Source organism: Nelumbo nucifera, chromosome 2 (genome assembly GCF_055504915.1).
Source record: "Nelumbo nucifera cultivar China Antique chromosome 2, China Antique-T2T, whole genome shotgun sequence".
Lineage (NCBI taxonomy): Eukaryota > Viridiplantae > Streptophyta > Magnoliopsida > Proteales > Nelumbonaceae > Nelumbo > Nelumbo nucifera.
In genome coordinates, this window is record NC_142650.1 from 14,738,290 (window position 1) to 14,754,585 (window position 16,296).

At 37.9% G+C, this 16,296-nt stretch overlaps 1 protein-coding gene and 1 pseudogene across 2 annotated transcripts; one reads left to right on the forward strand and one right to left on the reverse strand.

Moving 5' to 3' along the window:
- The first annotated feature begins 3,123 nt into the window (after nt 1-3,123).
- Nucleotides 3,124-6,671, forward strand: LOC148801938 (syntaxin-111 pseudogene; annotated as a pseudogene). Its single transcript, XR_016082614.1, has one exon. The product of XR_016082614.1 is annotated as a syntaxin-111 pseudogene (transcript).
- On the reverse strand, nt 5,051-6,610 carry LOC104597338 (protein PSK SIMULATOR 1-like). Its single transcript, XM_010258811.1, has one exon. The coding sequence runs from the start codon at nt 6,608-6,610 to the stop codon at nt 5,051-5,053; it is 1,560 nt and encodes a 519-aa protein (XP_010257113.1).
- Nucleotides 6,672-16,296: the final 9,625 nt, after the last annotated feature.

Below are 16,296 nucleotides of genomic sequence, written 5' to 3' on the forward strand. Positions count from 1 at the left end.
AGAAAAAACATAAAATATGATAGAGGGAAACAATAATCGAAAGCAAAGAACTAACTAGACAATAATATCTTTCAGATCTAAAGGTAGAAGACAATGACTTCATTAGTCTAGAATCTCAAACACCTCTATCAATCTAGTCTCAAGATAGAAGGCAATAAACAATGTAGTCTTTTGAAGGGTAGTTTTGATAATTTCAACAAATAACTAACGGTCAGTTAATGGTAAAGACCAACTTGACACTTTTTGAAAGTTTAGGTACTACAGTGACACCTTTAAAAATTTGGATACTAACTTGACACTACCCTCAAAGTTCAAGGTACTAAAGTGAAAATTTCCCTATATATTAATTGCTCTTCTTTTCTATCCATTAATTCAACTTCTTATTGTTTCTAAATATAGACATAATATAGGTATGAAATGAAATGAGACTACAAAGGGTATGCTCACATATTTGTGTATATTTTAAAGGGAAAATTCCCGATAGGTACCCTATATTTTAGGCTGAGTGCCAATTTAGTACCTGAAAATTTTAAAACCCAACAATATAGTACCCAAACTTTCATTTTGTGACAATCTAATACCTACCGTTAATGGACCACCATTTATGTATATTACGCGACTTCATATGGGATTTAAGACTTTCAAAAATATCAAAATTACCCTTAGATACTGTTCATCATCTTCTTTCTCTAAAAAACGAAAGAAATGCAAACAGCTGCTTCAAGTTCTAGCAAACCTCCAAACACCGGAAAGCAAGCAATTTCCACTGGCTTCTCTAATCCAACGTGCACCAACCCGCCAAGAACATCCAAGCAAAACCCTAGTTTCAGCGCGTTGATCGGGCATATCGGACTGATTGAAGGTGAAGGATTTTTAGTTCTCCGAACGGGACCCGTTGCAACCTTTTAAAGAAACTTTATCGCCGTCTCTCTCTAATAAATGGAATGATTACATCTGTTCTTTCGATCCAATCAAGACCCAGTTCTTACTTCTTAGTCGGTTTGCTATTTCTGGACTTGTATTTATCGGCGTACCAGGGATCGATCTCCATCCTTCACTGGTGTTGGTTCTTAACTGGGGTTTTCGATCGGAAAGTTTGTAAGCAGTTGTTGAGGCTGGAGGGTCTAACTAGTTCGTCTCTATGGGTCTTGAAGCCTGAGCTTCTACGAAAGCATGCCATAATCTTCTTCGGTTGCTTAACCTGAATCTTCAGCAGACGCAGAGGGTTCTTGATAAATTAGACGAAGTGGGTTTGGAATTGGATGAAATAGGGATTCGGGAACAATGCGAACTCTGAGGTTGGAAATTGGATATCGGAATTTAACCAAAGTTTGTAACTTTGTCTACGATGGAGGTGGAAAAATTGGAAATTGTTGGGATTATTCCATTCCAAAATGTAACAGCTTTGGATTCGACGAGGTGTGATAAGGTAACGGACTTTTGGATCTGCGATTTAATTGCAGGTTCTGGATTACCAATTGGTGCTTGGCTTCATTGGCCACATGGACTTGATCGAGAACCTGAAGGAAATCATGGATTGTGGAGTGTCACTGTTGCAGCAAATGTACTTCCAGAATTGGACTTGGTTCCGGAGTCATTGATGTAGGATCAGGAAGCGTAGTCATTGCCACTATCCGCACTTCTAGAGCTACTGGTTGTGACAGGTTATGAAAATGCAGACAATACAGCCTTTTGTGGTGTTTTAAGTCGGTCAGCTCTCAGATTTACATTTCTCAGCCAATTGATCCAAGACAATTGTTTTGAGTTACTACTGACTTGTTCTTCAGTCACAATGTAGACATGAGAATTGAGAGATGCTTCAAATCCTGTGGGTGGCTAAGATTTCAGGAATCAAGACCCACTGGAATGCAAGAGTAGCAAGAAGTTACTTCAAATCCTGTGGTTTTGAGTAACTTCTTGTTCTTCAGTCACAAGAAGTTATTTTTGAGAAAGAAGCATTGGGTTTAATAGACTTATGAACTCCTATAATATGTCCTCTCTGTTGTTTGGCAGAGAAGGGGACAATGATAAAAGGACAACAGAAGAGATTCAGAGACTCATTTGAAACAAAATCTATAAGGTGACAGACTCACAGCCAAATAGGACCTAGTTCAGAAAACCCACTACAACACTCATGGGTTGCTGAGCAAAATAACTGAAAGAACAAAGAGTGAAACCCTGTATCCAAACCAAAACCAGAAATTATCTTTCTCCTTGAAGAGATAGCATGAGAAAACTGCTCTGAAAATACAAGCTTTTTCAAATCCATAACCGAGGAAAATAATAACCCCCAAAAGAACAGCAATGAGAATACGAGAGTAAAGTGAAACCCCACTAGACTAACAAAGAATAGAGAGAGAGAAAGAGAAGCAGATAGAGTTTTCTTCTGTTTTCAGAAGAGCAGAAGAACAACAACAAAAAGGTAATGGTAAGTGAGAAGAAGCAAGCAGAAGTGCTTGGAAAGGTTTCTCCGTCGAAGAGAAGAGGCAAGACGATGAATAGGCAGCATTGTCAGTCTGGTTTTACCGGACGGTTGATAAAGAAAATTAGATGGCACTTGAAAAGTATTTTTGTCTTTTTGCATGCCACTTAACGGTTGGTTAACGCCGGATACTAAATCGTCGCAGAATGAAAGTTTAGGTACTAGATTGTCGCATTTTAAAGTTTGGGTACAATTGGCACTCAGCCAATTAGGTGTTATTCATCAAAATTCATGGGTGGATTTTGATTGATCAAAACTCTTCCCATACCATATCTTTTCCGCATCATAGATTTTCCCTTTAAAAAAATGTTCACAAAAATTATGAAAAAAAAAATAGAAAAACTATTTCAACAGTCGTATTTCAAATGAGAAATTAATTAAATTTGTCCTTTTTAAAAAAAAATTGAAGTGCGAGTTGAGAATAAAAAATAGGGTAAAATACAAAAACCTCCCCCCACGTTTTTTATAATCATAAAAACCTCTCCAATAGTTTCACTTTAGTAAAAACCTCCCCTAAATTTTTAAAGAATTCGACAAAAACCTCCCTTCCAGCAGTGACCCAAATGGAAAACGTCAGACCGGTACATCAATTTTGTTCCAAATTCCCATTTTACCCTTTTACAAATTAGTTTGCATACATTTTTACTGAAATACCCCTATCGACCTATTATCCTCTTTACCTCTCCCGTCAACCTCTTTTATCCTCTGTCCTATCCCTGAATTCTTTCGTCTAAAGAGGAGGAAAGCTACAGCTCTTTTAATCTTTCGTCCAAACCCAAACGGAGCACAGCTCTTTCCTTTTCTCCCTGAACTTTCTTTGTTGATTTCTTCCTCCTCTTTTAATCTCCCAAGAATTTGCAATTTTGTGCTCAGTTATGTTTCTCCTGTTTATTGCCCTACTTGACTTAGAAAAAAAATCTATTTATTGAAGCATAAAATTTTAATGTATTTTGGAGGTATGGACCTGTTGAATGATATAGAGTATTTTTCTTATAAAAAATCTTCAAACCAGCGATTGTTTGTGCTAATGGAATGTTGTTTACAGGACAAAATTAATTAACGCACAATTCATTGGCTTGGCCGCCTGGCATTGATAGCTCCAAGGTGATGCAAGATACTTATGGTGAGGAATAGGATGATATTGATCATCCGTATGAGGTTCCTATAGCCAACCATCCTCCATTACCAGTCAAGAAAGCTAATGGGAACGAGGGCTCATTCTCATGAGTTTTTTGTACACGGGTTTCCAAATCATAAAGCACACAGTGTGTTGTATATTTTCAGCCCCATAATTTTTATATACAGGTTTTCAAATCATTCTTTGGTATAAATGCATCACTATAAGTCATTTGTATATAGATTTCACTTCTAGGAAGGAAATTATTTCCAAAATCGGGTCCTTTAAATCAAAAAACATATCATATAGCCCTAATCTACTCTTGCAGGTGAAGCGTTCTCTCTTCCAAAGTTCTGTGATTCCAAGTTTCAACTAAGATAGATAAAACAGAGCAAGATGAACGATTTGATAACAAAACCCTTCCTCAGCTATGTGGATCTGAAGAAAGAAGTTCTGGAAACTGGCAACGTCGACCTAGAGATGGTAGTGACGATGACGCAAAATCAAATAGACCATAGGAGGCCGAGATGGTGAAAGAGATTAGTTTCACCAGAGACATCCTTGGCCAACTGCAGCAAGCCAACGAAGAAAGCAAATGCCTCCACAAGTCGGAGGCCCTAAAAGCCCTGCACACACAGACCAATGCCGACATCGTGACCGTGCTTAAAAGGTGAGAAGCATAAAGTCTCAACTTGAGGATATGGACTGCGCCAACGCTGCCAATAGGAGGCTCTCTAGATACAGAGAAGGGACGCCGGTGGACCGCACAAGGACTTTGGTCACCATCATGCTGCAAAAGAAGCTAGAGGAGTTGACGGACTTCCAGGAGTTGAGGCAGCGGATGATGGTGGAGTATAAAAAAACGGTGGGTTGTCGATATTTCACAGTAACAAGGGAGTACCTAGAGGAAGAGGTGATAGAGAAGATTATATCAAGTGGGGCAAGAACGGGAGGGGAGGAGCTACTGCAGAGGGCGGTGCAGGAGCACGGGAGGGAGGGGAAGGTTCTTGAGACGGTGTTGGAGATACAAGACAGGCATGGCGCGGTGAAGGAGATTGAGGGCAAATATGGTATATTATAAATTAATTGAATGACGCTTCAGGTTAATTTTGTAAATGTTGACATTTTTCGTTTGGTCATTGACCGAAAGGGAGACTTTTGCCGAATTCTTTAAAAATCCAGGGGAGGTTTTTGCTAAAATGAAACTATAGGGAAGATTTTTATGATTGTCAGAAACTTCAAACGAGGTTTTTATATTTTACCCTAAAAAATAAATAATGTACACTATCCTAACGAATTGAAAAAAACAGTATCGATCCTAACGAATTGTTAAGCGGTGCCTATAAAAAATCCCCAAAAAAAATGAAGAAATTAAGACAAAAAATCTACTGTATTTATTTCAACCAAACGATTGGAAAACAAAAAACCACCACTCACACTAGTTACTAGTATTACTTGTGGGGTACATTACCCGAACCCTTACCCGAACGTTCATTTTCATACCGACATATACAACTCAACCCCACCAAGACCTCCGAGATGGCTGCCTCCGTCTTCTCCCTATCTGAAAAATGCAACGTCTGCAACAACAATATGGTTGGCTTTGCGTCGAAGTTCTGCTTCTCGAAATTCCTCTCGGTTTGCCACTTGACGGTATCATGCGCCATGGGCGCAAGCCACCCCAGAATCTCCTTCAGCGCCTCCCTCCATCCCTCTGCCAGCGATTCATCTATAAACAACTTGGACGAGTTCTTCTCCCTACTCCAAGTGTTCTTCAACTTGGCCTTCACCGACATCTTTAGACTGGCCGGTAACATCTGGTACAGTTGCTCTCGCGTGTCGTTTCCTATGGAACACGGCGAGTCGACATACTTCTCTACCTGAATTATAACGTTTGCATACCGCAACGCCAGACCCGAACCACCCAGCGTCGATGGTGGCGCCACCTGTAGTAACTTATTCCTTTTCCCAACCCCTCCAAACAGATAATAATGGTTCTCCTTGAACCCAATTCCAAAACCCACACTCATACCGATTTGCATGTCTTCCTCCGGGTTCGACTCTCGACTCCAAAACCGGATCAAACCCCGCTTGGGATTGTTAGAGCCTGGTAGAGGCCCCGATTTTGAGCATGCCGATATTTCTTTTACCGATCTGTCGCGAATCGGGTACAGTGGGTAATCAAACTGGTGCGAAGTGGAACGTGAGTGACGGTTTGGAACCTGAGGTAGAACTGAAATGTAGGGCCCAAAAACGGTGCATATGCGGGCGTAGATGATGCAGATGGTTCGAGCCATCAGACCGACGCTCTTGTCGAAGGGCTGACTCCAGAGGGAGACGTCCCTGTAGTGTCGAACCTGTTGCCTCTGCCACGCCAGTTTCTGGTCGAACAAATCGGAGTTCGTTTTCTGTGCTTGTAGCTGACCGGGGTGTCTCTTCCATTGCTTTAATTTCCGTTCCGATACCTCCAACTCAGCTACAGCCTCAAGTGCGGAGTACAAAGCAGAGGTGGAGGAGATGTACTTCTCCATCTTGTCAGTGATCTTCTCTATCTCCCTGGACCCGAAATCCAGTTTCGTTAAATCGATGAGCCCGAGCTTGAGGTCGGAGTATATTTGTTCGAACCCATTCAATCCAGGGTCAAAGCATTTCCTCCCTAACCGAGCGACGACAATGGCAGCGCGATCAAGCTCCTCAATCCTCTCTGCGCAGGCGAGGTTAAGAAGGAAAGCTTCATCTGTGGAATTGAGATAAGCGACGCCTGGGGATCGCATGACCTCCTTGCGGAGCTTGAAGATCTCGTTGTCGGAGAGGGATTTGTAGAGAGAGACAATGCGAGACATGGCCTTGGCAGTCTCGAACGCGAGGATACCGAGAACGGGAGACTTGTCTTGACGGAATCCGAATGGGTGGTTATTGTTCTTCTTGGGATCAGAGGACGCAAAGGAGCGCTTAAGGCCGGTGCCGAAGCGGCTCCCCATCTCGGAGAGCCAGATCATGGTGGCAACCATGGCCGGTGGCTCTCCCTGCGTCTCTGATCCCCGTTGTTGGAAACTGCGACCAGATCGTCGTAGGTGTTGTGTGAGAAAATGTCGGGTATTTGTATGGGAAGGTTTGGAGAATAATGACAACTTCCCACCTTCTTCATGGGACGCGCTTGGACAGTTAGGTCACAGAGGAAGAAACGGAGAGGACAGACAAATCAGTTTCCATTTGGGAAAGAGAGAGAATGGCATCAACGTCATCACCATTCACCGTTCACCATTCACGCCTTCACGGGAACGAATGTCTATGTTTGGGATGACAGTTTAGTTAGTGCCACATCTCGACATTCCGGTTAAATCGGTTAGAGAGAAGAGACTCATCTTGATATGAATCTGAATGTAATATGCTTGACTCGAATGATTATTCTTCGTCCATGAGTTGGAATTTGAATTTGGTCAAGCATTCTTATGATTATCTCCGGAACGCGGTTCTGTTGCTTCCAACCATCAACCAACAAGCTTCCTATTTCCTATTCTTAGGTGCTACTTGTCTCTCTTGCTCCAATGTAATCCCGTTCACGGGTCGAACCGGTTTGCCTCTTTATTAACTAACTAAATGTCCAGGTTCTGGCCTGAGCCCGGCGGTCCTAAACTCCTTATATAAAGCACGAAACCCAATTTATACATAAAAAGTCATATTTATGGTATGATTTAATAAATTAATTCTTATAATTATAAATTTGTATTCGAAAATAATCTAATAAAATTATTAATTTACATTTTTACCACTGGGCCAGGTTACGCTGAACTTATTTGTGAACGTCCGGATCCAAACCCACAAGCCTAAAATTTTCTCCAAGCCCAGTAATAAACAGGCCAGGCCAGGCCAGCCCATCGAATTACCCGGCCACGAACAGGCCATTCATTCAACCAGTTTAACTGGTCACGTGACAACTACTTTTTGACTGGCCGGATTGTTTTGGCCGGCTTTACCATAAGGCATAACATGATTTTTTATATTTTTAAATATGACAGTTTTTATTTACTTATTTATTATTAAATAAATATTGAAGTTTCCCTAAAACTTCAATTGAAGGTGGAGACCTTCACCAGAGGAACGCTTCCTCCCGTTGCTTGTAACCCTAGATAATGTAGGGGGATCCATCACCATCAACCGCTGATTTCTGTCTTTCTGAGATTCTCGCCCAATAAGAAAAATAAAATAAAAAACAAAACAAAGACCAATAAAAGAATTGAACGCGTTATTTGATTATCATATTATATAATTGCCGGTGAAAACACTCTTTTGTTTTGTTTAATTTAAAACATTATAAAAATCATAAACAATACTTAAAGGTCGTTTGGCAAGTTTTTTTGAGAAGATCTGATAGCTCTCATACTCAATAGATGCATTAGATTTTTGTACGAAGATTTGAACAGCCCGAAATCAGTTTGACTACCGTACGTCTTTCCATGTCTTTTCGTGTGAGAATAAAACAAAAAAAAAAACGCAAAAAACTTCATTTGAAACTTTCTGAAGAGTTTTTTGCATTTTTAAGCATACTGACTTTTGGCAACTAGATCTGTTACAAATCAAATGAAAAAGACAATGAATCAACGGCACAGTCTGCCCAGCTTATAAATAACCGAAAGATCATGAAGAAAGATACGTCTAACAAGCACTTAATCTTCAATAATTGCCATTATTTTTAAAATAATGGCATATCCATCAACTGGAATCATTAATCAAGTTCGTTATAGTAATTAATAAAGGCCACATCTCCATTTTATTCAGAAACTACAGTGACCAGTATCGCAATTGAAACTCTAACAAAATGAATAAAAAAACTAAAAAAAAAAAGAAGAGATTAAGACGCTCAAGATAATACAATAACACTCCGATCCCATGCGAATGTGGGACGTTTGTTTTTTTATCTTTGATATCATTTTTAGGTTCTTTTTATCCCCAAAATGGTGGTTAGAATTTGAGCATCCATGGCCTTACGTACTGAGGTCCACTCTTATGTCTTTTATCATCATCATCCCAGTCCAAGAATGGTCCACTACTAGTTCCCCGTTCCCACTCTGACCGTATTAGGGTTTTAGTCTAAAAGCGGTCCACTCATGAAACCTTTTAATATTTTTCTTGTTTCACATTGAAAATAGTTTAGACAGTCAGACTTAATTTCATTGGTAAAGGGACTTCAATCTCTCTCTCTCTCACACTGTAATGCCCAATTGTCCATGGCAACGCTGACCAGCAATGCTACTTCCCGCGTGTCAGGTAAGGATTAAACACAGATAAGGGTCCACTAGTTAGCGTGTAGATGAGATTATCTAGAAGGCCAGAAGCCGAGAAGCACCTGAGTTGCTTCTTGCTTAGAACTATTTGGATGTTGGATCCTACACTACACTCTCTAGGGTACACACTTGACACTCCAAATACAAATACGGTGCATCGTCCCAACGCCTAACACTAACTAAATTCTCGCCATCACATCGTGGGCACCAAATCCGAATCGTATGAACACGAGACACCTGGTAAGTCATCAAGTCATTTAGGTTGGAGGGCAAGCTGGATTTGGGGGTCGGGACTCGTATAATTAGTCTACTCTTATTTAAGAACCAGGAAAAACCAATATCTAATGTAAAAACAAATGATATTACTTAATTACGGCTAATTGATAAAACTACTGAATTATTAATGCTACAAGACTTGAATGAGACTAAAAATTGGAATGCGGGTTTCAATTTTATTGGTTAATCAGGCAATTAACCCATTCGGCCGGCCTATAAAAACCTACGAAAATTGTCATTTAGTTGGGACTCAAAAAGGCTACCAATTCCCAATTTTTATGATCTGACCATCCGATCCAAGCCAATTATAGTCTTACAATATTGGTTAATTACTGCTAACAAAAACGCTGAATTATTGTTAACTATAATTAACAAATTAATTATTGTCATAGTTGGAACCCATGCACGGCATTTATTAATATAATAAATAAGGAAAATATTGAAATGGTCAAACAAAGTTATTTGAAGCTTGAATGAACATGAAGACAAAAAATAAGTCAATATAATTGACAATATTTATGGACTAATACTTATAAATTAATACTTATTAGACATTAAACTACTATTTGAGATTACACTATTTATTGACTAATTTAGTATATTTTCAATATTTACTATATTTTTATAATTATTATATTTTCACTATAAACTTATTTTCAATGATTGTGTACGTTTTTTATACATTTTTAATAATTATTGGAGATTAAACTATTGTTATTTATTAGAGATTAGACTATAAATTTAGTTAAAATTAGTAGTGTCCAATGATTGGTTCAGTTCAGTTGCAAGCTGTTTCGCCAACCAAATCGATCTAGTCAAGTCCGTAGTTTGTCACTCAAAACCGATTGACTTAAAAATTAAATTCGGTTTAGTTTGTTTGTTCAAAATATTTAAATTTAAAAATTAACTTCAAATTTCATAAATTACAATGATATTTTAGACTAAATCTATGATATAAAATATTTTAGACTAAGAAATATGAGAATTTCCTACTTTCCCGTATTAAAAAATTAAATTTAAAATTTAAAATATTAATATATATTTATTAAACCAAAGCCGATCTAAAATACTAAAAAATCGACCAACTCGGATTGAGTTTGATCAGATTGTTTATTAAAAAGTTAAAATATAAAACAATTATATACTCTTATGTATTTCTATTGTTTAACTTTCGCTTAACAAAGCCCGTGCTTCGCATGGGTCCTTGTCACCATGCCTCTCCTTGCTCCATTATCCCCACCCTGCATTCTCTTTGACTTTCTCTCATCTCCGCTTCCCAACACTCCCATTAAGCCATGTCACCCAACCACTTAAAAATATTCCTATAATCTCTTTCCTAAGGTATCTCATTTAAACCAATAGTAAAGTATCATGTTGCCCCACTCACTAATCATTTCCTACAATGCATCCCCCCAATCTATATCCACTCTCCCTCATTTAAAATATTCATATTAATTAATAAATAGTTAAATACGGTTAATATTTAATCCCACCCATATTCAAGTATTAAATAGTGTTATTACTAAAAATTGATAAATACAGTTAGTAAATTACCAAAAATTAATAAATATTGTTATCAATTAGCTCATTAACAACATTTTATAGAAATTGAAAACTCTTTAACTAATTTCTATAAAATTGAGAATTATATTTAACAATTATCAAAAAGTATAAAATTTTAGTTATTTTTATTATTATAATTAATAACCAAATACAAATGGGGGAATAAAATATTATAATGTTAGAAAATGAAATTATTAATTAATTTATATTGAAAAATAAAAAAACAAATTAGTGTAATTTTGTTAGTAACTACCAAATGAAAATATATATTTAATAACATTTAGAAAAATTACAATAAATCCCCATAGTTACACAAATGTAATAAAATTTTCAAAAATTTTCATAAAATAACAATTTTTAAATTAAAAGATATAAAGTATTTGAAAGCTTATTTAAAATGCATTAAATAAATATTGAAAATTATTAGAATATTTTGGAAATTTTAGGAAAATTTATTACATTTGATAGATTTTGGAAAACCATTGAAAAATTATGTAATTTTCATTGCAAATTATTGAAAATTATTAAAGATAAATGACAATGGGAAATGGAAAATTATAATTTGAATAAATAATTACACAAATTATTAAGATAAATTAGTATAATATTGGAAAAAGGAAATTATTAGTTAGTTTATATTAGAAATTATAAGATAAATTAGTATAGATCTATAAGTAAACCATTTAAAAATAAATTAAATTATTTAATAAAAAATAAATAAATTTTCAAAATTACACAAGTACAATAAATTTTCCAAAATTTTCATAAAATTACATTTTGAATATTAAAGACAATTTAGTGTACTTTTAGAAATTTACCATGTGGTTGATACTCAATATATCCTTTTGATTATTTCTATCATCAAATTGAATATTGGGTTGATGGGGACAATGTTTTCAAAACTGAATCAAATCATATGGTTAGACCGGGAAAATTGGGAATTGGACACAGTTTCACCTTAAAACCGCTTTTTGTCCAAAAACTGTTTATTTGGTTAACAAACCACTGACTTGGGCGGTCGAACCATCAACCCGGACATCAGTTTTTGGCCTTTTTTTATTTTTCTAGTATTTTTTTTTTGTTAGAGTAGGCCATCCATTCGGATCGAACAGTCAGAACCCTTTCCGGTCAAATTTTAAAAACCTTGGACAAGGAGTTGGTGCCTTGCCTTGAGCTTGGCTTGGTGTGCGGCATGGCCTGGCCCATGGTCCAACCCGACCCATGGAACAACACGGGCCTGTGAGGGAGGCACGGCCTGGGACGCCTCATGGGCCAACATGGCATGACTCGCACTTTGTGCAGGCCACATGTGGGTCGTGTCATGCCGACCTAGCACAACCCAATTTACACTTCTACTTGAACCTGTCCAATATTGGGGACGGGGCTAGGAAATTTGAGGATTCTCCATCCTTGATGAAGAGTGGGGTGCCTTGCCCCTGAACTCGCTCGACATTGAGGAGTGGTTACCTTGCCTTGAACCCGTGTGACATTGGGGATGGGGTGGGGATGGGGTAGAGTGTCTTGACTATGGGGCAGGGAAAGGGATGGGGTGCCCTACCCTGAACCCACCCCATTGTCATTCGTGTATAATTGTTAATTATTAGTGGAATTAATAAAAATGTTAGCTTTTATAATTATTTTTATTTATTTAAAGTTAATCAAAATTTCATTTAAAAATAATAAAAAAATTATTAAAATTACTACCAATTATTAATAAAACTAAGTTTATTAAAAAATATTTGTTCATATTCAATTAACAATAATTATTTTTATAAGTCAACATTAAATGAAAAATAAAATTATTAAATCTTTCAGATTTATCCATGCACCGCACGGGTGTATGTATGCATTATTATTATATGATGTAAATGCTTACTTTTGACTTGACTGCAATTTCAAACGACCATGTTTTAAATTTGAACAATTCCTCACCCATATACTCATAAGGGATGTTAATGTACTCCAAAAGTCTACATTGGATGACTCTATTGTCTCCAATATGGATGTTAGAATTTGAATCTGATTAATAATTTGATTAGATGTGGATTTAATTTAATTTGATTCAATTTAAATTTGGGTTAATTAAAAAATACTACTACTACTATTACTGTTATTATTATTATTATTATTATGATCATATGTATATTTTATAACTATCAATTTTAGTATTATATATTTATATACATTTATTATAGTAATTAGTTTTTTTTATATTTTTTGTCATTTTAAGCACAATAAGCCGGGTGTCGACATATCAGGTTTTGGATCCAAAGATTTGATAAATGATAACAAGGTTGATGTCTGTTTAGCTAGATATGATCCGATGAAATTCCTAACTCATATATCTCCACTCCCTCCCCTTTCTCTCTCTTTAGGGGTGCAAACAGACCGGATTATGATATGTTTTGAATTCAAATGCAATCCGATTGTGTCGTCAGATCGGTTGAAAAAGGAAAATTATTTGTTTAAATTTGAGTCAAATTTGGATCACCCCTACCTGATCCCAAAAAAATCCGACATGATATATATTTAAACATGTAATTAATTTTTATATTACATATATAAATACATGCATATATATATGTAATTTTGTTTTATTTATATACATAAAAAATGTATATACAATTTTGTAATTTAATTTTTATACATATGTTAAATATATTTTTATTGCATTTCTAATTAAAAATTTTTATTTTATTTGTGTTGTTTTTAAAAAGACATATATACCCCCATTTTGTTTAAATTATATTATGACAAAACTTTTGAAAAAAAAGCTTGTCTTTAATATATATATATATATATATATTGGCGGTCCTAATGCCGAAAGATTTCAAGGTACCGTTGCTAGACAAGTATGACTTGTCCTTTAATCCCAATGATCACGTAGACGCATTCCAGTCTCAAATGCATCTCGTCGGGGCCGACGAGGCTTGCATGTGCGTGGCTTTCTCCACCACATTCAGAGGAGTAGTTTGGACCTGGTATAGAAACCTCGCGTCGGGTTCCATCAGAAGCTGGGTGCAGTTCACAAACATGTTTACGGTCCTTTCCATCGCCAGTAAGAAGTGCCCGAAGTCACAGGAGTGCCATCTGAACGTGGTGCAAAGGGAAGGAGAGTCAATTCGAAGCTACATCAAGCGCTTCAATGAGACATGCCTGCAAATACCAGACATTGACCCAACAGTACGTCTCACCGCAGCATGAAAGGGAATCACTTACAAAGAGTTCAAGTGGCATGTCGTGGCCAACAAGCTGAAGAACATCATCGAGTTCCTCAAGTTGGCCGATCAGTTTATCAGCACTGAAGAAGAGATAAACCAGAAAACCGACAACCAATAAGGAGAGAAGAGGAAAAGAGACGAAGAAAGAACGAGCAATATGAAAAGGAAAAAAAGCAAGTCCCCGAGCTCGAGGAGTAAGTCCCCCTCACGAAGTTACAGGTCAAGTCGGCATTCTAGAACCCCACCAATGGAGAGAATCAACTATACTCCCCTTAATGCGAAGCGAGGAGAGATCTTAATGGCCATCAAAGATTCCTCCATCGTCAGATGGCCACCCAGGCTACGAGGAGACCCAGCGACCAAGAACCTGAACGTCTATTGTCACTTTCATCAGGACCATGGTCACAACACAGAAAATTGTAGAAACCTCAGTGACGAGATCGAAGAGCTAATCCGTCGTGGGTACTTAAAGAAGTACATCTTGCATGATGAAAAAGAACAGGGGGACTGACAGGGAGATCGGAAGAAAGATGCCCCATAAAGCAACAGACAAAACGAGTAGCCACCTCGCCCGCTACCAGAAGAAAGACCGATCCGCGAGGTGATTAACATGATCACTAGAGGATCTATTGTAGCGGGGTGCACAGCAGCAACTGGAAAAATGTTAGTCCAAGAACTGGAGCATGAAGTAGAGAACCCACCCAAGCGACCCCGGATCGAAGAACCCATCTATTTTACCGAGGACGATGCCTGTGGGATTCAATATCCTCTTGACGATGCCCTGGTCATGAAGATGATCATTAATGACTTCGAAATGAAACAGATCTTGGTGGATTCAAGCAGTTCGACTGATATCCACTTCAAAGGAACCTTTGATAAGTTGCAACTATAGCAGAGCGATCTAAAACCAGTAGATGCCCCACTAGTAAGGTTCAGCAAAGAGGAAGTCAAACCTATAGGTTGCGTCATAATACCAGTGGAGGTGGGCATGTGGCCAAATATTGTCCTGTTCAAGCACACATTCTTGGTGATCACGACTCCATCCCCCTACAAATCAATCATAGGTTGGCCTATTACACATGTTTTACGCGCGATAGTGTTACTATCTCGCGATGAAATTCTCGACGGATTACAAAGTAGGGGTGATACGAGGCGATCAACTTGAGTCCCATAAGTGTTATGTGGCTAACCTCAAGGGAAAGGCAAAACTGACAGAAGGCATCGAACTGGAGTGACCAACAGATTACACCGAGGAGCGAGCTGCCCCGATGGAAGAGACGACCCACATACCGATGTCTAAGATCGAACCGACCAAGACTCTCCAGATCGGTGCACTGATAAGTGAACTGCTCCAAACACAATTAGTAAGTTTCTTACTTAACAATTTAGATGTTTTCGCCTAGTCCGTGGCAGAAATGCCCGGAATTGACCCTAGTATAATAACTCATAAACTTAATGTGGACCCTTTAGTCAAGCCAGTTAGACAAAAAAAAACACAACTTCACCCGGAGCGGTGAAGGGTAGTCGATGAGGGGGTTAGGAAGCTCATCGCCACAGACTTCGCTAGGGAGGTCCATTACCCAAGCTGGGTCATCAATCTCGTGCTTGTGAAGAAAGCCAATGGCAAGTGGTGCATGTGCATCGCCTACATCGACCTAAACAGAGGTTGCCCAAAGAATTGCTTCCCCTTGCTCATAATTGACCACCTGGTAGACGTGACCTCAGGGCATGAGTTACTGAATTTCATGGACGCCTACTCCATCTATAATCAAATTACGATGGACACGGCTGACCAAGACAAAACTACTTTTGTAACTGAGCTCGGGCTATACTATTATAAAGTTATGCCCTTTGGTTTAAAAAACGTTGGAGCAACTTTCCAGCGACTTGTAAATAAGATTTTTGAACTTTTGATTGGCAATAAAGTGGAATGTTATGTTGATGACATGGTCGTGAAGATCCAATTTTCTAGATCTTTAATTGACGATTTAGATGTTGTTTTTCAAATTTTAAGGAAATACAACATGAAGATAAACCCAAATAAGTGTGTCTTCGGGGTCACGTCGGGCAAGTTCCTCGGTTACATAGTGAACCGACGTGGCATCGAAGCAAACCTTGACAAAAACAAGGCCATCTTAGAAATGCGACCACTCTCGAAAATCAAGGAGGTACAACGACTAACTGACCGGGTAGCTTCCTTAAACCGATTTATGTCTAAATCGGCAGGTCGCTGCCTTCCCTTTTTAAAGCAATTAAAAAGAATGAAACTTTCGAATGGACTAAAGAGTGTCAGCTCGCATTTGATGAGCTGAAAATGTACCTAAGTACCGCCCTGGTTTTAACCCGACCTGA